This window comes from Balaenoptera ricei, chromosome 6, assembly GCF_028023285.1.
Source record: "Balaenoptera ricei isolate mBalRic1 chromosome 6, mBalRic1.hap2, whole genome shotgun sequence".
Taxonomy (NCBI): Eukaryota; Metazoa; Chordata; class Mammalia; order Artiodactyla; family Balaenopteridae; genus Balaenoptera; species Balaenoptera ricei.
In genome coordinates this window covers 117,896,844-117,919,074 of record NC_082644.1, presented here as the reverse complement: position 1 = coordinate 117,919,074, position 22,231 = coordinate 117,896,844, and the positions used below count along the sequence as shown (strand labels likewise).

General features: G+C 49.5%; 1 protein-coding gene across 3 annotated transcripts in view; it reads right to left on the bottom strand.

Annotated features, from left to right (window-relative positions):
* Window positions 1–4,901: 4,901 nt before the first annotated feature.
* Window positions 4,902–22,231, bottom strand: part of NUP214 (nucleoporin 214) — a 100,369-nt gene continuing 83,039 nt past the window's right edge. For 2 of the 3 annotated variants that reach the window (XM_059925852.1, XM_059925853.1), the window contains exons 31-36: window positions 19,735–19,891; window positions 12,847–12,999; window positions 8,742–8,913; window positions 6,791–6,930; window positions 5,527–5,551; window positions 4,902–5,020 (exon numbers count right to left, since the gene is read on the bottom strand). In XM_059925852.1, coding sequence (XP_059781835.1) covers window positions 4,987–5,020; window positions 5,527–5,551; window positions 6,791–6,930; window positions 8,742–8,913; window positions 12,847–12,999; window positions 19,735–19,891 — 681 coding nt within the window. In that variant the 3' untranslated portion in view covers window positions 4,902–4,986. The remainder of the gene's footprint in view (window positions 5,021–5,526; window positions 5,552–6,790; window positions 6,931–8,741; window positions 8,914–12,846; window positions 13,000–19,734; window positions 19,892–22,231) is intronic. The other variant, XM_059925854.1, reaches the window with a different exon arrangement.

Sequence of the window (22,231 nt, the reverse complement as noted above, 5' to 3'; positions counted from 1 at the left end):
CATTGAGCTGCCAGTCGTTGGGGGAGGGGAGGCGTGGGACAGACCAGACAACCAACCAGCCACCCAATTACACGACTAACCGTAACCGCGACGTGTACCTCAAAATGGCAATGCAGTGTGAGAGGACTGGTTGAATCTGAGCAGGGCAGGCAGCCCAGCGCGGGGTGGCTGGGGTGGGGGGGTGGAATGATTTAAGCCGAGAGCTGCCGGGTGGGTGGGAAGGCACGAGGGGCCCTGCAGCAGAGACAAGTGCGGGGTAGCCCTGAGGTGGGGAGGGGGACCACGGGCCACGTGAGGAAGAGAATGTGCAGAAGGTCCCGGAAAGGAAGGAGATGAAGCAAGAAGAGGGGCCAGCCGGGGTCGGGGAGCCTGGAGGTGTGACCCGCAGGCCACTGTGAGGATTGCCTTCTGACCTTCTGGATGGGGGGGCCTATAGGTGTGGCTGCGGAACCCACCCAATGGAGGGTTAGGAAGCAACGCTCTCCGGCATCCTCGCAGCCCCAGACGAGCGGGGCCAGCAAGGGGTGGGCAGGCGGGAGCGGAGGTGGAGGGGGGCCGGGAGGAGCGATGAGCTGGACTCGCCACGTCGTGCGGCCCGGGTCTGCCCCGCGCCCCCATCACCGCACTGACTCCCTCTCTGCGGCTGGCGGGCTAGGGCCGTGAACGACGTGGAGAATCTCTGGCCAGGGCTGTGGAATGGACGGGACTCCACTCGTGAGCAGAGAGGGGCGGAACAATGGAGTAACTGCCGCCTCGGGACCCTGGAAAGGGACCTGTGGGACCCTGGAAAGCCTCAAAGCCAGAGCCCGCAGGAGACAGCAGAGGAAGGAGGGGCCTGGACAGCCAGAGGGCGTGGGGCCAGCTGCTTCCTCCGGGGTCTGACCGCCTTCCTCCGGAAGCGGACGCCAGCCCCCAGCTGTACACGGTGGGCGCCAACGCGGGCGCCGCAGACTCAGCCCCGCCGCCGCCCCGCCCCCCTGGGGTTGCGGTTCAGTCGGACGATCACGCGCAAGGTTGGAGCAGCAGAATGGCGGCAACCGACTGCACAACCGGCAGCGCGTTCACCGTGGTCCCCACCCAATGTCAGCTCCTTTCCGTGGGGGTAGACACGACAGGCGTGTGAGGGGCTCGGCAGTGTCCCTGGCTACAACGGGTCAGGTACTGCCTCTAGAATGAACGACCACCTTGAGGGAGGACGATCACGAGAGCCAGCGGTGGACGGCCAGGGCCCAGCCGAGGGCAGGCGGGTGCCGTGCGGGGCAGGGCAGCAGGCACTGCCCCGGTTCCTTCTGGCTCCACCGCTGCCTGGCTTAGGACTCAGCAAACTGCTTACTCTCTTGGTCTCACTCTCATCTGGAAGATGTAAGTTAAACGTGCAGACAGTAATCATTCAACGAACTATCACTACTATTATCACTGAATACGAGAGGGATGTGTATTGGAAACACAACCTGCAGGAAGTAAATAAGCTATGCTTTTGTCCAGCGACACCGACGATGAAGCAAGGATGAGTTTCAAGGAAGCTGGCTCCAGCAGAAAGGTTCCACGGTAAAAGTATTTGGGAAATGGCGGACTATTGCATCTTATTGATTTACAAAGCAAATTTGCATATTAAAGGCTCAAAAGAGTCCGATAAAAAGATGTGTTAAATTTCATTCTGTTCATTCTTTTCCCCAACTTATCTGACCGTGGAACCCTTCTTATTTTGGCTGAGTATGGAAACATTCTGAAGACAGAGGAGGTTTGGGGGCTAAAACCATCTCAGTCTAATTGCTTTTTTTCCTCCTGTGAGTGATGAAGGAACAGAGAAATCAGAGAGAACCGGGGTAGGAGGAGGAAGAGACTGATCCTGGAAGCCCGGGGCCGGGAGGTACACCTGCCCCTGCTTTCCGCCCAGCAGGTGACACCCAGAAGAAGCAGGAGAGCCAGCCGGCCAATGCCTGGGGGCACTGGGTAGGCGCTCTGTGAGGAAACCGAGTGGGAACCCACAAGTTGATGGAACTGAAGAGAAAAGGAAAGGATGACAGAGCCAATCTCAGGAGGATGCAGGACACCGCCCCTCTTCCTCCTCAAGTACTTTGAAGCAAAACGTGGCGACCAGAGACAGCGCGACTGAGTCGCGTCGGGAGACAGGATGAGGTCAAGGAGGGGACCTCCTCCCACCCGTTAATCGGGGAGACCTCACAGAGGCGGCGTTCAGAAGCTGCCTGAACAGGAAGGCGCTGACAGCCCACCTGTGCTTTCGTATTTCCTTTTTGAGCAGGTGCCCCAAATGCAGCTGAAACAAACTCGGTGCCCCTCATCAACAGTTTCAGAAAGATCCCTTACCCTGGACTCACGGCAAAATAAACACAGCCATAGGAGTGCAGGTCTCTTTCAGATGCTCCACAGGAAGAAGATATTTATAGTTACTGCCATTAAAAGGTTTCTCTAAATGTGGACCGCAGACCGTCTGCGTGGGAATCACCTGTGAAGCTTATCGAAAACACAGCGTGAAGGGACCAACTCAGCTCTGCTGAGGCAGAATCTCAGACTGAAGTGGAGGCCTCCTGCGCTAGAGCCTGGTTAAGCAGGCGCCCTCCGGGCCCATCTGCGGTCACGCTCCCTTCTCACGGGGCCATGACGCTCACACTCGCGGCTGCTCTCCGTTTGCCCCTATTTGGGGAAGGCGCAGCCCCGCCGTCTCCCCCCCGGGCAGGCCGGAGCCACCGTGCAGCGCCTGCCCAGCATCCTGGGAGCTCGGGTTTCAGGGGACGCACGCTGGCTGCGCTCTGAGATGACCCCTGTCACCCAGCAGCGAAATCGACCCCAAAAAAGGAACTCAGAGGGGCTCCCGCACCAGCCATACATTCCCTGGTGGCCGCCGCCCGCCCGACAGTGAGCGCGGGGGCGTTATCTGGCCGAGCTCAGCTGATACGGCCTTAGGGAGAGATGTCACATGCCACCTCGATGGAGGATTACACAGAGAATTTGAGGTCAAGGGTTTAGGCCAAACCAGCTTCTATTTATAAAAAAGAGCCTCTGGGGGGAAACGTAAGCGCAGGAGATGGCTCTGTCTGGGTGCCGGTCAGGAGGAGGACACGCCGAGGCAGGTCAGCTCTTGCCATTTAGTCACGTTGCTCCCTTAAAGCAAGGCCCTCCACCGCGAGCTGTTCCCACCAACGCTCGAATTCCTCTGTCTCAAGATGGCCCTGGGTACAAACGAGGGAGAGCACACGTGGGAGGAATGAGCCCCGTGCCTGGCCGTGTGGATGTTTGGGGACTGGCTCTGCGGCTGGGGGGGCCTCACGTGAGAACAGGTGGAGACGGGCACTTCAGTTCCACAAAAACCAACAAGGGAACCCGTTAAATGACTGAAGTCCAAGCTCTTTGAAGGAGGCAGACACCCTGATTAATGGAACATACGAGCAGACTCTCACTCTTCTCTCATAAGCTGCACAGAAAACCGGAGAAGTCACCCAGGGGCCCAATTCCGGTTTGGGATTCCTGAAACCCAACGCGCCGCACTAGGGAACTCCTCTTCTGATGAGCGTGAGAAACTACTGCCTTCAGCCCGAGCGCGTCCAGTACCAGTTTCAGTCCTACTGAATGAGAACCTGCCAGACTGGGGCTTCTGAGTCTGTACTTTACACAGAGCCCCTAGCAGAGCGAGGACCGGCAGGGCAGGCTGTGGCCCAGGGTACCTCCCCGGGCTCTACCCTCCCAACAAGCCAACAGAACCAGCCAGGTCATACTGGCTGTAATGTGACAAATTCAACCACGTGGAAAACTTTTATTAACACCTTTCAAAATACAACTTTCCAATGTATAAAAATCTAAATAACTGTCCCTTTCCAACCCTCCCCTGCTAATGACCCAAGCCAAAGCGCTGTCCTATTCTGAGCCTGAAAGATAACAAATTCTTATGCCTACGCTTTGGTGCAAGGCAGTCCTTGTTTGTCAGCAACTGGCAAGGACATCACAGGCCTAAGAACTAAAATATGCCGAGACCTGAAGAACACTGCATTACAAGCACTTTAATGAGACCAAAGTCACGATCTCTAGGCCACCCTAGCAAACACTTGCCTGGTGGCATCGGGCAGTAGCAACATCTTCTCAACTCCTGGGTCTACCCAAGGGTTATGTGCACTGCAGTTCATAGACAGGGGCCAGGAGTGGTCACCCATGTCACCGTCACCTACTGGAGATAAAAGGTGTTTCTCAATCAACTGCCCACCTTGCTGCCAGAGTATAAGAAATTAGCCGTCGGACACACAGTGCCCAAGAGCCAAACTGAGAGAATGAGCAGAGGTGTTCCAAGGGCAGCACCCCTGTCATCAGCAACCCCTGGCATGCCTTCCACGCCTGCCTCACAGCTACCTGTACTCTGAGGTGTTAATACCTCTCCTGAAACTCAGCTAATGCCTGCATAAGTGAGTTTCTTTCCCTCTACTCAATCACGAAGTTGGCACCTTGAGGGGCCTCATACTCAACAGCAAAAAGGACGTGAAGAAAAGACACTGAGTTATGGCCTCAAAAAGGTGCTGGCCAGCACTCAACCTCTTCCCCCTGGGGAGGGCCCCAGTCCGAGGAGACCAGGGGAGACTGTCTGGGAGAAGCGTCTGCCTATCCGTATCCTATGCTGGATCCTTTTGGCAGCCGTCTTTGAAGACAGATGCTGCTGGCTGATGGCAGGCTGTGCAGGTTTCTCAGAGCCACAGAAATGAGGAAACCTCTCTCCTTGGCTGTGACCTGAAAAAGCCCACATACATTCTGTATGGAAACAGGCCAAACAGTTTAATAGCAGGGGTCGGGGGGGAACAACCAACACAAAATATAAAACAAAACAAGCAATCAAGCATTTCTGGAGTTTGGTTTCTGCTGTTTCTTTCAGGGTGTGTATTTCAATGAGAACGTCCAGTTCAAAGGACTGCTCCCGGGTTTCTCAGTGAAGGGGAGCTGAGAACGCAGCTGGTCACAGGAACAGAAAGGAACACCGACACCCATTCAGCTTCTCCAGCCACCAAAGCCCTGGACAGACCTGCAAGGAAGCGCCGGGAGAGGCAGATCAGCTCCTGCTCTGAGGAAGGGCTTCGGGGCTCGTGCCACTCCCTGTGTTCAAAGTTCAGGACCCTGAATTTTTAATGTCATGCAATTCTACACAGAATCACAGAGCAAGGATCAAAAAAATAAGACTTGGTAATCGGCTTGGAGCCCAGGAAGCTCCTGAGACAAGAACAGCAAAATAAACAAAAGCATCTCTCGAGTCCTGCCTTCCAGACTTTGCTCATCAGAAGGCACAATCTTCTCTCTGAGGCTCAGCCCTTGAGGAGAGGCCAAGCCGGGCACCTCCTGCCACATGTCCGAGATCAGCAAGTCCACAGAACCCAAAGCCTGCTGCCAGACCACCATGCTGCTAGGACAAGCTTTTAAACCAGGAAAAATGGACACAAAATGTACAAACAGAGCAGAAACTAGTATTTTCACGTACCACACACTCTTCCATCCTTCGTTAATGACTCAAAATAACTGAAGATAGATACTTACGAGCTAGATGATCCAAAGCTAAATCCTGAAAAAGAGGAAAAGGGTGCAGTTAAAACACACACACACACGGGACTTCCCGTGGCGCAGTGGTTAAGAATCCGCCTGACAATGCAGGAGACACGGGTTCGAGCCCTGGTCCGGGAAGATCCCACATGCCGCAGAGCAGCTAAGCCCGTGTGCCACAACTACTGAGCCTGCGCTCTAGAGCCCTCGAGCCACAACTACGGAGCCCGCGTGCTGCAACTACTGAAGCACACACGCCTAGAGCCCGTGCTCCGCAACAAGAGAAGCCACCGCAATGAGAAGCCCATGCACCGCAACAAAGAGTAGCCCCTGCTCGCTGCAACTAGAGAAAGCCCGCGCAGCAACAAAGACCCAAAGACCCAACGCAACCAAAAAAAACCCCCCAAAAAAACACCACCACACACTTGAAAGACAAAGGTGGTCTCTAGGCCGCATTCTTTCCCTCCCTTTGTCTCCCTCCTCCTGCACTGCCTGCAGGCCCAGGCGGGCAGGAAGTGCCGTGGTCTTCTGGGTATTTCAGGGTTCTTCCCTCCTCCCTGGTGGGCATTGGCAGAGGGTCTTGGGTAGGCGCCCTCTCGCTGCTGCACCGTGCCACACAGATCCATTGCATCGGGAAAATATGTTTTTTCTACTTCTCCCATCCACTTGCTTCCTCTTCTTCTAGAGGCCAGAGCAGCAAGACACTCGGGTTCTAGGCCTGGCTCTGCGGCTCACCGTCTGGCCCTTTGGGCAAATTGGTCCCTTGGAGTTTTTGTGTCATTTGTAAAATAATAACGATGCCTAACTTCTGTGTCTAGTAAGTGTGGTGCAAGGATAAAGGCAGAATGCACACACTGTACTATGTGAAGAAGCGGAGTGTCAAACAAATGAAAGACATTTTGTAAAGTCTCTACGTCTTATTTCTATTTTTTTCTCTATCTTATTTTTTGAGTCTGATTCTTAAATCAAGGTTTAGTAGAACCTGATTTTTCAATCAAGGTTATTTTTTGGGGTCCTCAAATCTTGAGAGAAAAATCAAGTCAGCCATTTCTTCACTTGGTAAGAAACAGCACAGCGTTACAAATCTAATTAAAACCTAAAAAAGAACATTTTGTCTTTCAAGCACTTTTGGCTTTTAAAATACTACACTGAAGAGCCAGGTAAAACCACTCATTCTTTTCTTTGGGGCCGGGGGTGTCCAGGCATTTACTGAGGAGACGAAAGGAGGGGCCGCGGTGCGGGAAGGGGTCTGGCTGCCTACCTCCGCTGCCTGATCCGAAGGCAGAGAATCCCCCGCTCTGGGTCCCGAACGCAGACGGCTGTTGGGACAGCGATCCGAAAGTCGGGGCGTTCTGACTGGCGAGGGTGCCGAAGGACGTGGTGTTGCTGCTGCTCCCAAACCTGGGTTCCGGTGAGAAATGAGGCTGCAGTTAAGCGTGGCCACGCAGCCACTCTGCTGCCCGACGGCCTCAGTCCCCCCTCCCGAGTCTCAGGATGTGAGACACACAGGATTCGAGGTGACGTGCTCGGTTTAAACTGGCAGCCTCTCAGAACAAACAGGCTAGAGCCCAGAGCCAACCTTCACCTCAGCCTCGGGAAGAAAAGTAAAGGGACGCCATATGAAATCCCCCTCGCCCAGTGTCTGAGTTCTCCACTGTCTGGTCCTACTCTAATCCCACTCCTGCCTTGGGTCTCTCGTGTACACCTGTGGGAACTCCTCAGGTGACAGTCGGGGTCAGATACAGTTCCCCGGCCAGGGACCTGAAAAAAGGTGACAGGCTCTTTCGGAGATTTCATACCAAAGCTGGTACTCAGCTCTGCTGGACGAAACGGAACCAGCCAGTCAGGATTTATGTGGGAGAGCCCCCAGCCAAGGCAGAATCTGATACTTTTTTTACTAGTGAAGAAAATAGCTGGTTTCAAATAAATAAATAAAAACCTCAAGATTCCTAGTCAACCACGAACCTTCCACCAACTTTGCAGCATTATGTGCCGGGCGGTCACTGGCGAGAACAGTGTCCATCAGAACCTGCCAGAATACTGGCTTAAGTCGATCCCAACTCTCCTTTAAAAGCTTTTCTTAACTTTAGGTCTTGGGGTTTCCTGACTTACTGGGAGAAACTTAAAAGACCCATCGGTCTCTGCATGAAATCTAAGAAGCAATACATCAACTTGCTCACTTTCCTTGAAATTCGCCAGCACTGCTGCACCAGCATCTTTCATGGAGAGGAGAGGGTATGAATAAGGAGTCCACTTGAGTTTATTTTCAAGATAAAGATGCTCTCACCTGGCCAACCCTCACCCCACGTACCCTGACAGCTCTCCCAAACAAGCCCCTGGCTCCACCCCCCAACTCTTTAGCTTTACACATCCTGAGCCAGCGCTGAGGACAAGGACAGCGAGAGGCCGATAAGACGTTCCTCTCAGACACCCACACCTCCTCTGAAGGAGACACTTTGTAGTCATCACCACATATATTTTACTGGGAATTTGTGGTGTGGTGAAGGCTATTTTTTCCATGGGGTTTTGGTAACCAGACCGAGTTTCTGGGGCCCTTAAAAGCAAATCTCTAATATGGCATTTTCAAGTGAGGATATGCAAAAGGGAGTGAGAGCGGCCTTGAAAGCTGAGCAGTCGTGGAGACTCTGAAACACGCACGGGGCCCAGGCAGGGCCTCAGGAAGCGGGCCCAGCGGGCTGTGCACCGAAGACCCACTCCGGGGGTCTGGAGCGGAGCAGGGGACACAGGGAGTTGTTTGCTCAAGGACAATGGGTCTTCTGCGCAACAATCCCAAGAGGAAGGAATCTGATTAAAAACTATTCATTTAGAGTTTACTAACAGAAGTCACCATACAAGGGGCAATCGTGGCTGTAAAGCAGCCAAGGTGAGACTGTTTTTCTTCCTTTAACCAATCCTCTAGCTCCACCAGGAGAACAGGGGTCTGCCAGCCACTACTCCACGTATCAGGGGACAGCAACACAGCTGGTGTCCACCACGTACTGGACAGAGTCTGCCTTGGAAGACACGAACCTTCCCCTGGAGAGAACAGGAATCCTGGAGCGACTGGCTTGCTGATTTCGAGGGAGGGGCTTTCAGCTCAGTCGAGAGTAGGGGAAACAGAAGAACTTTCTTTTCAAAGCAGCAGTACTGGGCCCCAATGCTTCTGCTGACCTGAGCCTGTGGGTTTGCCCAGGCCTCTCTGGGGGGCTTACCCGAATCCTCCCGCGCTGGCGGCCGCGGTACCCTCTCCGAACACTTTGCCTCCCGTCGAGCCCAGAGGGCTTGTAAAGGCTGGGGCTGAACCGAATGCTGGCACCCCTCCAAACCCAGGGGATCCCCCAAAAGTAGGAGGGCTGCCAAACACTGGAGCAGCACCGAAGCCACCTGAGCAAAACAGAGGCAAACAAACAGAAACGGGGAGAAAGAAAGAAGGAGACAGAGAAGACAATGAGCAGTGAGAAACCAAATCACAAGAGGCAGGAGAAAGGGGAAGATACGTTAGAAACTCAATTCACAACACCCTTTCTATCAGCAAAATAACAAACCCAAACCCAAACCCAACCCAACCCGCCACCCACTCCATTTCTAGCAGAGGGGTTTGGGGTCCACGTAGGAGAGCTCCTTGGAGTTCTAAGAATCCAGCAGACTCCGTGTTCGTCTGCGAGCTCCCTGGTCCCTCCCAGAGGCAAGCTGGACTCGTCAGCTCCAAGTCTCGTGAGATCCGACTGCCACCAAGAACCAACTCCATGCACGGCAGACCCCCGCCCAGACCCTCTGCCACGTTTGGAGACTCCTCACCGAAAAGTCACGCTCAAAAGTGCCAATCCCTACCCAGCTGTCAAAGTGGTCAGAGTTTATTACTTATCATCACATAGGCAAGGCATCTCGCTTCATGGAAACACAAATTATAAAATTAGAGGCTCAAATTCCCTCTCAGGGAGAATCTGCGAGCCGGGTTACAGAGGAGACGGAGAGGCTGACGCTCGGCCAGGTGCTTTTTACTTATTTAGAGCCTGAGAGCTCTCACGTCTCTCACAGGAGTCTTTCTCTCCCTGTACAGAAGAATTTTTTAAAAATGCTCCCTCTCTGCAGTCAGGAACTGCTCCTCAATAAAAAAGCACGCCGTTTCTCGTCTGGAGGAAGGCTGCTGCATAAATGTGATAAGGCAATCAATCAGCCGGGAGGAGAGCCCCGAGTCCACGACCCCCTGGGCAGGCTCCCAGCGCTCTCACTCACATGGACACAGGCCTGCAGGGGTGGCACGCACGCAGGTGACCGCACAGGAAGGGCCAGGCGTGCCCAGGCCACCTCCCCTGATTGGTGGATGCCCATCGGGAGGGAAGACAGAAGGTCCTTCCCTAACTGTTCCTTCCGCTCCTGAGGAGGGTTCTCAAACCCCAAGATACTGCACACATCACTCTAGGCTATTAGCAGAGACGCTTGCTGAGTATCTATTGAGCAGAACAGAGCAAAACGGTACAAGACGTGTGCTCTAAAGGGCAGTATTTCTTACAGTGACTATCGGCCCAGGAGCTACATGCTGAAGGGAGGAGCGGTGGCCCAGGCAGAGCCAGGAGGCGATTTGCCCAGGGAGACGGGGACCTCATTCTCGCCCCTTCAGAAAGTGAATCCCGTTGACAGAGGGATCACTCAGGCCTTCTTACTATGAGCGTAATCACAGCACAAGCTTCGGCCACCTGCAACAGGAAAGATCAACTGCTGGACACGAAAAGCTGTCAGCTGAACGCCTTAGTTAGCTGCTACTTTGTGGTTCAATCGTTTGCTTATTTACCATGAACAGCAGAAGCACAACTGAGAAGGTGCTTTCTGTGCGGGCTCACGTTTGGGTTTACATTCTGTATTTTAAAACCTTGAGTGAAATTCCAAGCCATGATAATGGAGACTGTTGGGTTACAAATATAACAGACTGGAAAAAAAAAAAGTGCTAAAAAACCCTTGCAGTTGAATTATTTAAGACTGATCACAGATCTGGTTACACTTTCTTCCTGGACACACAGGCCTTTATCTAGTGCCTTGTACTCAATAGTGTTCAGAGTTCTTGGTGGAAGGTGAGTGAAAAATGAGAAGTCACAATGATACAGAAAGTACACTGGACAGGGAGGGGAGGAGATTAAGCACATACATACACACACACACACACAATGCCCCCAAAACAACGAATCCATGTCACAGCTACGTGAAACAGAAGAGAGTGGTCACTTGGGCTTTATTTCTGGAGACAGGCAACTCACTCCTGATGCTAGGGGGTTCCAATTTTATTAGATGCTTATATTTTTTCTCCTCCAGAAGAGACAGAAATTTAGTAGTACTCAAGGATAATAAGATTTCTGATTTACTGAGGGCCCGCCACGTGCCAGGTGCTGTACACCAGTTTGTTTCAACCCTCCCAACAAACCCGGGACTCCCTACTTCACAGGTGAGGACCCCGAGGCTCAGAGAACATGTCTCTCATCTACGCTGAGCCAGCTGGCGAGCAGTAGAGCTGGGGTTGGAACAGGGCTGAGTGACTCACAAGACTACCCATCCCCTCACCACTACGTGCCAAGCTGCCCCCTGCCACTGCCGCCAAATCCAGCCACTCCACTGACAGAGCAGTGGGGTGACCCCAGTGGACTGGGGGGTGTCAGTCTGTCCCACTTCCTGTCCTCTCCTCAAACGATCTCCAGTGCTATTATTTTCTACTGCAACTGTACTCAAGGGAGGATGGGCACTTTTGGGATTTCAGAGACCCATCCAAACCATCAATCTAAAAATCCCTCGACACCTCAATCTAGGTGGTTTCATGGGGCAAGTAATCAAATAGGAAAAATATTCTGAAACGTGGGAGGACACATTTTCTCTCAGACTGCAAAAATAAAAGGGGCAAATTCTCAGATCAACTGGGACATGATCCCAGGATAAGGAACAACATAGAAGGTAAACACAAGAATCGAAGAAAACGTGATCAGGTTCCTGAAAAAGTAAATTTAAAAGTCTTGATGATTAATAAACTAAAATTTCTTAGTCAAATAATATTTGCCTTGTCAAGCAGGACCAAAACCTTAGTAGCCCTTTCATTTTTAAATCATTCACTGCAGGGAAGGGTGGCGGCAGAATAAAGCTGTGATGCTCATTTCTAGTCCATTTTAAATTCTAGGAAAGAGTATAAAAAAACGAGCACTCATAGACTAACCCAGCCCAGGCACGGGTCTGAGTAAAGGTGCACAGTGCATTCAGAAACCACAGCAATTTCGGTTCTAAAAGGTGGGATTCCAGGTACTAATTTGGGGCAGTTCTGCTCCTCAGTCAGAGCCACCCAGGCATCTGCTCCTCGGGTAGGGTCCTTCCTCTGGAATCCCCCCATAAATTCAGAGTATCCCATACACACAAGGGAGAAGTATCCTGCCCGCTCACCTGTGGGGCATTTGCTTTAAAGAACTGCTTTCTCAGCAAATATCCTCCCCCTTTGCCCCCTGCCTTAAAAAAATCTTTTCACACAATTTTCCACACAACAAGGGCAGGTATGCACAGATCCCCTCTGTAGATCTCAGAGACAGAGATAGGATAGAGGGGCAGCTGACAGAGATGAAGTACGGTTTTACAGGTAAACATATATGGTTCTTTAAAATTTTTAATTATAAGTATAATAATACATGATTGTAAGAAGCCACACAGTTTATAAATGTATACTTTAAAAGTAATGCTGGGATAAAAAGTAGTACTGTAATGTTCTTTATTCCTGACTACATGGGTATATTCCAACTGCGAAAATTAATTGAGCTGAATAGTTATGATATGTGGATACTGTATATGTACAGGAGTATCAATACATTTATGTATGTTACACTCAAAAGCAAAAAAAAAAAAGTGATTTGGGAAGGAGGACAAATGATATAGACGTAAGAAATTAAATAAATAATCTGTCTTGCCCATCACAGGTAATGGGCATCCAAGCAAATCTGACTTAGGATGCTTTCTTGCTTATATTTCAGTTATCATGGTCTGATATGTTGCCTCACTTTGGTTGTTAAATGCAACTAAATATTTACAATGCTTTCTTCCCTAAGAAAACATGAAGTTCTCTTCAGGGCTGCATGCTATGCATTCTGTGCTGTTTAACATGTCTCAGGAGACCTAGAACAGTGTCAGAAACGTAGTAGCTGCTCAATAATTAGAAAATGAATTTGGGGGAAAAGATCCCTTCATCCATACTCCATACTCTCCCCTGAGAACACCCCAGAGAGCTCTCCTTCCAGAGGTCTATGCAATGTTAAATACGCATCTAACAATAACCACAGCTAACAGGCATAGGAGTACCTGTTTTACTTGGAGTGGAAAACCCAAAGCCTTGGGAGGCCACACTTCCTCCTCCAGCGCTAAAGGTGCCAGCAGGTTTCTGGTCTCCAAATGATGAGCTGGCAAATCCGCCGAACGTCTTGGCTCCACTGTTTCCAAAAAGGTTAGAGGTATCTGAAGAGATGAAGAACACGTATGAGGGAGGTCAGGGGGAGAAAAATGTCCTTATCTACTTCTCCGAACAGAGAAGGAAGGAACCTCACTAGGTGTCTGGGGAGAAGGGAATGACAGAGAAGTCGAGGATCCAAGGTCGCTGAGTGGCAGTGAGACAGAAACCTCCTTTGATTTGCATGCATCTTGACGACAAGTTTTTAATCATTCTGGTGCTCAGGCTCAGGATTTCCTGGCGCGATTCTACAGGCACAGAACGGGGCCGCATCAGGTCCCAGTGAAGAGGCTCTTCTGCAGAAAGGTACCTGCGTGCCCACAGGTATCACAGGTATGTCCAACACAGGGCCAACCCCGCAGCCGCACACGAGACCATTTGCTTCTGAAGAACAGGGCTGGTTTTCATGGATCTCCTCGTATGAAGACCAACTTCAAATTTTGTCAAACTGGAGAAAACAAAGAGCGAATCCAAACCGAGCGCGGTGGCTTCCAGCGTTCTGCTTTTACAGCCTAGCTGGGCATGCTTGCCGCTGGCCGATCCGCGCGGAGAACGGCAGACGAAATAGGAAAAACCCTGCTGCTCCCACCTCTGATCTGACAGGAGCTAGGCATGCTCTGAAGAACGTAAGGGGCCAGCAAGACTTCCAGTCTGATTTCCTCTTTCTAAGAGGTTCAGTTAAGCCCTTGACCTTTCAGATGCTTATCTAGTGGGTCGCTCCCGCAGCTACACACTGAATCGGCTCCAAGACTTAAAGGAAAAACGGAAATGAGTGACTTTCCTGGTGGTCCAGTGGTTAAGAATCCACCTTCCAATGCAGGGGACGTAGGTTCGATCCCTGGTCGGGGAACTAAGATCCCACATGCCGCGGGGCAACTAAGCCCGTGCGCTGCCAACTACCGAGCCCGCACACTCTAGAGCCTGCGAGCCACAACTAGAGAGCCTGTGTGCTGCAACTACTGAGCCCACGCGCCACAACTAAAGAGCCCATGTGCTGCAACTACCGAGCCCGTGCACTGCAACTAGAGAGAAGCCCGCGTGCCGCAACAAAAGACCCCACATGCTGCAACGAAGATCCCGCGTGCCGCAACTAAACCCCACTGGAGCCACATAAATTAATTAAAAAAAAAAAAAAAAAAAGGAAGTGAACTACTAAAAACCAAGATGGGTGAGAAGTTTTTTGTTACAAGAAATGCGAATCTGACAGGCAACGTATAAACAGCCAAAGTCATATACACAGAAGTGCCTGGAGAGAGTACAAACAGCACACTAAATAACAGGAATTTTTCTTTAACCCTTTTCCGGGGGGAGAGGGGAGGGATAACTCACATTTCCCCACCATGTTTGGATGCGTGTTTTATTCAAATGAGTTTGCACCCACAGTAAGGCAGCAAGAAGCTCTGCTGAAATGGGATCAGTGCCCAAAGCCACAGGCACGGACAGGAGGCTGAAATGACACGCTCCGGGTGGCAATGGGGCATTGACTCCATGTCACCAAGCGAGGCCTACAAACACCTGCCCAGGCCAGTCTTCCCCCAAGCCCGTCAGGCGCTCACAGAGAAGGTGACGGAAAGGAGAAGAGTGGAGGGCGAATAACTCTGCAAGTCGAGCCGTCTGAAGAGGTGGCCCACCACTAGCCCGTCAGCGCCAGGGTCTCTCATCCCGCTCTGCTGCCAATGCCACCCCAGTGTGAGATGCAACTCCGTTACTACTTCCGCTTGCAATGCTCTTGATCTGCAGGCCAAGAAGTGAGGAGCCTCGCCTCAGGGACACAACCACCTCAAATTTCTAGGCACCGATAACACAGAGCCTCAGACCACCACAGGGTCACTTGCTCTGTAAAACTACTGCTGACAGTTTGGGAGCCTGGTTGTGAGTAGGTCAGGCACTGAGAGCAGGAGTGGTTAACAAATTCCTTTTCACCACCTTCATATACGGTCGCACGGGACTATATACCCCCCCGTAGAGTCTGCAAAATGCCCTCTTGAGCAGTCTGATCCTTCCCTTAGTGAGCCGGCTGAAGGTTACATCAGATTCCTCCAATGGCAGTACAAAAACAGGCTTCTCAGCCATTCCTTTTATTTGGTATTTCAAGAACAGAGGACTGCAATTTTCTGACTTTGTTAGTGCTAACAAGGCAAAAATTCCAAATAGCAAACAAATTCAAGTACAAGATTAGAGGCTAGATCTCCCCTTGGAGAAATCAGAAATACAGAGATGAGATGAAATGATTTTACTGGGACAGTGTTGGAAGACAAACTCTAGAGAAGTCAGAGAACATTTAGAAGTCTTTGGGCTTCTTTATCCCTTTATCTCTTTAAGACTCCTTTGTCTTTAAGATGTTCACAGATATGACAGTGGAATAAATGAGTTGTGCAGTCAGCCCTAGCTTCGAAAACCTAATAACTGTGGGGCAAAGACTTAACCTTCCTGAGTCCCAGTTTCCTCATACATATAATGGGACAGCCACTGTGCCCAGGCAAGGCTGCTGGGAAGATTGAATGAATTAATGTATGGAAAGCCCCTAGTCAGGCATAAGGTAGGTCCTAGAAAATAGGACTTCCCCTCCCTGTTTAACTTTCCTCCTGCCAATCATGTTTCCTATCCCAATCAAGTTCAATATAATAAAACAGAGCAGGTCAGCTGTAGAAAGTTAAACCCTTTTCATTTTGCAAAGATCACTAGAATCAAGCCATTCAAGTTGTAACAGTTGTCATTTGTAGTCTCAAAAGGAGCTCTGCATGTTGAAACGTTTTAGGATTTATTTAAGCTGCTCTGAAACGAAGTGGCATTAAATGATGGGATGTCTGCTTCTCCCTGTCTCTATGGCCAACAATGTGCTTCTCAGTTTTCTCCTAGTGGCTCCAAAATAACAGTCTCTAGCTCTTGAAAATATGGTATCTTGGTTGTTGGAACAATATTTCATTGTGGAAGAGACTTCTTCACTTGTGAACTAGCCAGTAGGAAAGCTTGTCTCTGCAGAGCCATCGGATGACCTTCACTGGGGGTTCCAAGAACGGCTCAAACTGGCATCCGCTTTGGGCTTCCCCCGACTGGTGCAACGTGGACCCTCCATGGTCTTTTATTTGGCAAAAACACTAGCAAAATCCAACATCAGGGTCTGACCCAATTTAAATTAAATGATACTTGATATAAATTTGATATAAACAACATCACAGAGACCAGATCCCACGTCATTCTGCAGGTCTAAAGTCACTAGACGAGAATTCAACACACACTGAGAAGGCGGTTCTCAGGAAGCCCTCGTCCAGGATACCTTCCCAAGACATTCTCTTAAAGAACAGCAGTAGAAGGAGCCTTGTGGGACCAAAGATTCCCATCAAGTGACTCCTTCATCCTCATACAAACATGTCTTTCAAGCCCCGGTGCAGAAAGAATGTGCTGAGAATTGTTCTCACCAGTGTCTTTAGGACAAGACTCAAGGAGGCAATAGGGCCTTACAGGTAGCAATTCACAGGACCCCCAGGGGTTAGCTGTGTCTGTGGTAGAGTCTCAGGGAAGAGAGAGAGAAGAAACCTTTCTAGTGTGAGCTTCTGGATACAGAACACGCCAATTCCAAGCACCAGTGTTCCCAGCTTGTCTTTCTCGATCAATGCATAGTTCCCATTACTTCTCAGGCCTAAAGAGGGCAGCTCCAGGACCAGGCAGTCTGGGGCCTAAACGTCACCAAGGGAACTGCTGGCCGCCCAGTCTGTGCTCAGATATCTATCTGCAGGGGAGGCTGTTCGATGCCACGCGGAGTGATCACAAGGGCTGTCAGACGAGGCGCATGGGGAGGCGTTCCATTCCGTGGCAAGGCCAGAAGACCTCAGAAGGCAGCACGGTGGACCAGAGCTCTGCACACACACCAGGATGAGACCCTCCTTACGCCACTTAACGGCTGTCACCACTGGAAGCCCACATTCCCACTCTGAACCTACTTCCTTATGGGTAAAATGGGGACGGCCACATCTGAAAATACTGTTGTATTTCAGAGGTGAAAGGTGATTAGACCGCACACACTGAACAACTGGCGCACAGCAGGTGATCAGTAAAGATGAGTTCCCTTCTGCTGACGGCTCGTGAAAGAACAGAGCATAAGGGCTGCAGGATTCCAGGGAAGGAGAGATCACTGTGCATCCTCGTGACCTTTTGGCCACGCTGCACAGAGGAAGACGTACATTCATCCTGAAAGGAACGGTAGGTTCAGAGGAGCGGGGCGTGGGGAGCAGTGTGAACCCCGGCACTGAAGCAGGGAGAAGAGAGGGGGGTGTGTGTGCGCGCAGGTGCGCAGGCGAAGGAATTCAAAGTCAGAAAACTGTGTCAGGGCTCATGGAGGGCCCTGCATTATAGCCTAAGGAGCTGGTCTGGACTTTGTTCTATAGTTAGTGGGACATTGCTAAAGGGTTCTGAGTAGGGAGAGTGGCAAAATAAAAGAGTTTTAAGACATTCAATTTGGCACAGATTTCCAGACCACAGTGTAGGAGACAGCAGGCAGAGAGGGGAGTCTGGAGACTCCTGTGATAAACTGGATGGCACTGGGGACACACTCCACAGTGACAGGGAGAAAGGAGAAGGAAAGAGCAGGGAAGGAACTGTTCGGCAGGCAGGAAAGGAGCCAGGAGCCCATCCACACAGGGCAGGAAACAGTGCTGCTCAGAGGGTCACACGCCGCAGGGCCGCCCGAGGGGCAAGAGGCCGCCCCTGTGACCTGCAGAAAACATTCTCAGTACTGTGGCGAGGCCAGTGTCCTCCCCAGGGGCCTTCCAGCTCCTTCTCCACTGTTCCTTCCTCTCATCCTGCACTTGGTCCTCAGGGCTACAGAAGCTCTTGTCCGTTTCACTAGCAAATCACGCAGTTAGTTTTAAAAACCAAAATAATGCTAAATCTTTCCTGCATACTTTCAAATTCACTTAAACTTCCCTTAAGTGTGAAAGTAAACTGCTGGTTTACAACAGCTGACGTTTAGGAGATGAAGACCCGCAGGTGTCTGGTATCAAGAACAGATTATATGCTTATTTTAAACCAGAATTAAAGAATTAGAAACAATGGTGTGCCTATGAACAACAGGTCGGGGCCGGGCAGGGGGTGTCTGTCCCCGATCTGTAGCACTGTGCAGTTACTATGGTGTAAATAACTACTCCCTGATGGCACTGAACAGGGAGCTGGGGAGAAATGTGCAAGCTGGCTCTCCTGAGCCGGTGCAGGCCAGCTCCAGCCCATCACTGAGAGAAGGCCATTTTCTGCCAGGTAAGAGCCATGGCATTAAAGGTGAATCTGACAGGAGGAAAGGATTTTTTACAAGGATATGACATACCCACGTTTTAACAAAATAGGCTAGTAACACAATCTTGCAGACAATAATCTACCTATGGGACAAACCCACATTTCTCACTAGCATGTTTTATCAAATGCCTGCTCTGTGCTAGACGCTGTGTTTGGCACCTTATGTATGATCTAGCTGAGTTCTAGGTCTGCCACTTTCTGGCTGCGTAACTAAAACTCACCTGACCACTCTGGGCTTGTTTCTTTATTGGAAAAGGGAGACTGACACCCAGGGATCACGTTTCCAAGCTGCGTGCTCTGGAGCCCTGCAGGCGTGTGCTGACAGCCGGGGAAAAGAGGGGAAACCACCCAGGAGTATTGCTGGCTCTTGGCCCCTGCTTCTGAATACCCTGTTTTTCTCTGTTTTATGTATCAGGATTCTGCGTAAGAGTTCATCTGCAGAAACGGCTTCCGAAACTGTTACTAGACTTGACTTCTCAGATCCCTTCATTCTAGGGTTCTAAATTCCTCCTAGCAGAACACAAATTTCTGATTATATAATTTCGCAAGTTTAAAGCTATGTGTGTCTTCACTATAATCTCACCTTATATATTACTAGATGAACAGTGACATCAAAATAACTGATCTGTGACTCCAGGAGTCTCAGCAAGGAGTTTTGTTTTTTAACTACATGAGCCTTAATATCAAGGAAACATCTGTCCTGTCTATGGAACATGAGCTCTCGCATTAAGATCGCGTATAGCACAACAGATGAGAGAAGCTTCTGGTAGAGCGTATTAAACAAGAGAAGCTAAGATAAAGGTGACAGGTGCCCGACTTCCCATCTCAGTCTCCACTGGCAGCAGGATATATTTTTTTAGAAGATTTAAACAAACAAATTTCGTTCATTTCCAACCATGAACAGACAGATCAACAAGGAATTAGCTGGAGAAGAAAGTGCCAGCAGAAAGATACAGCTTCATCTGAAAATAAGACAAAAATGTAAGAAATGAGAAATAATGACGGCTTCAACTTTTGTGTGACATTTCTCTACAGGAGCTGAATATTAAAGCAAATTCAAAGAGAGTCCAACACAAATGAAAATCCAGATGCTCCTCCGAGCACACCCAGCTTGTTCTGCTGCTCTCTTTTATGCCTGTCTGCCTGCATTCATTTCAAGTCATTTCAATCCTAAGAAACAGAGCAATTTGGGCCTTGGGAGAGAAGAGGGGAGTAGCTCAATACACAGATCCTATCTCCCTGCAGCTCTGATGTCTTTCCATGATTCTATAGGCCATCTCATTAGAAAACCAAAAATAAAAAACAAAATCAAAACAGATCACACTGCTTTGGGGTAGATATTTTAAATGGGCCTTCTAGACCTTTCCTTTCTACACTTGTCACTGAAGCTTTGATAACACCACGAGGATGACAATGACATCAGGGGACCAAGAGACTGGGAAAACTTTTTAACTCACTTGGGGTGGCCGTAGATCCAAAGCCCCCGCTGGCCGAGCTGAACGGGTTTTTGTTGGCTGCATCTTGGCTGGGTTTCCCTCCAAGGCCACTGAAGAAACCTCCCCCTCTTCCAGTGTTTCCAGACCCAAACACGCTGCCACTGGAAGAGGACGACTGCTAAAAAACAAAAGGAACAGGAAGCAGGACAGGATGAGAGGTCACGGTAAATGGCAGGTCACATCCACGGAGGGGGGCACTCACAGCTGTGCAAGTGGAAGAAGCAAGAGAACGTTGATTAGTTCTGGTGCAGGTGCTCTAACACCCACAAAGGAAGCTGAGCTCTGGACAGGAACACTCCTTACAATCACAAGTTCTTAAGTTCTTCTATGTGCACAGTTCTCTGAAAACATCATTTATGGTAGGTGGGAGTCTTAACAGTTCATCTGCCCTGCTGCCTGCAGTCTCTGCTGGCTATGACGCCAGGGGCAGGAAAACCAAACCCTCAAAAGCGCCCCCAAATACGAAAGTTTAAAAACATGTCTAGGTTATGATGAGCACCAATTATTTTGATTCCTCTAGTGTTTGGCTGACCTCATCAGCAACCGACGATAAGGGATTTACACTGTCTTTTCTCCCAATTTGCATGCTTTTATTTCGTAATGACTTCCCCAGTACTGCAGAAATGAGCTTAAATTAGCTCTGCTGTTGAAACGATGACCGCAGCTGAATTCTGTCCAAGTTTGCAAATCTTATGCTCAGAGGATGCTGGGCACGTGCTGACACAAAGCTGTATCAGGCACCACACACTGTATTTTTGTTTAGAAACTGGTTCTTTAAGGAAGACCAGTGCTAGATTTGAGGGACCATTAATGATTAGTTAAGTATGATATCTCCCTGGTTGATAATGTAGAATACGATGGGCCATTAGAAATGCGTCGCTGTGCACAGGAACCTTACAGGAGCCCCTTCAAAGGGGAGGTGGGGGGAACCAGAGAAGTGTACAAGTCCCTCTTCTTTCTGGCAAAATAAACCACCCACCTCAAAACAGTGAGTGAAATATCAATATATGAGCTAGGAAGGTAGTGCCCTTCAGAAAAGTGCCTAAAATGTAACTTACACACTCAAAAAATGGTTGCTGTTCAGTATTTTGACAATGACGATAATGAACCAATGACCGAGCGCTCTCTCTGTGCGAGGCACTTTTCTACGCACTTTACAAATAATTATTTAATCCCCACAACAGTCAAATCTCTAGCAGGCTGCCCCTGAAACATGCCCCAGCACACCCCTGCTCTGAGCCCCCGTAGCGTGACTTTCTGCCTGGACCATACGACAACTTCATTGACGTTCTGCTTCCCCTACAATCTGTGTTCACACAGCAGCTAGATTAATCCTTGAAAATGGCAGTCAAAACATTTCACTCCTGCTTACAAATTCTTAAAGACACACATGACTTGGCCCCATCCATCTCTTGGCATCGTCTTCTATCAGCCCCCCTGCACTTGGTACAGTCACACCAGTCTTTTGTGCCTTGGACAAGACAAGCTAATTTTTACCTGAGGGCAACGTACTTAATGTACTTGCTTGTCTCTCTCCTTTTTTTTTCCCCCCTTTAAACTTCTTTAAAAACAACAGTAACTGTTTACTACAACCATTTAATGATGAGTAACAGCTTTTTAAAACTTGGAATGAAATCCAACCATAAGAGCACAGGCTTTGATAACTAGTAAACTGACTTTCAAAGGAACGAAGACGTGACAACTATGCATGCATGCGGAAAATAGAAAATATCAGGTTTCTTAGCTGACTTCCACGCATCAGGCTGAAACATAGGAAACTGCCAATATATGGACATTTTTGCCCTACAAGGAAAAAACCAAAACAAAAACCCCACCAAACCCAGCAATTTTAGATGGCTCAACTTATTTTTAAAAACATGATTTGAAAAGTAATGGATATCTGCAGAAATGAATAGAAATGGGTAGCACTTCACTGAAGTGAATGTGAATCGACAGTTATTGCATCCTCAGAAGCGGGTTAGAGTATCCCATTCATTTTAACTACAATAAATAACAATAGTTTTTAAAACTTTAAATTATGGAAAATCTCAAAAGTATAGATGGAGGAGCATAATGAACCCATGTACCCATCACCCAGTTTCACCCGTTAACTCACGCTCACAGAGTGTTACCTAGAGCCCCATTTTCTTCCCCTCATCCTTTATTAGTATGAAGTAAATCCCAGACATCTCACCATTTCATCCACGGATCTTCCAGTATAAAGCTCTAAAACATAAACTATAACTATAATAACATTATCGTGTCTAAAAATTAATTCCTTCATATCATTGAATAGAGAGCTAGTGTTCAAGATCCAGCCTAATAAAATTGCCAAAAAACCCTGTGAATCTCATCCAGCCTCCAGACCCAAGCACCATTTCACAGGAAGTAACAGAGAGGACAGAGGAACAAGTTAATCGGGAGCTACACCCCGGGGATCTCCAAAGGACCAACAATC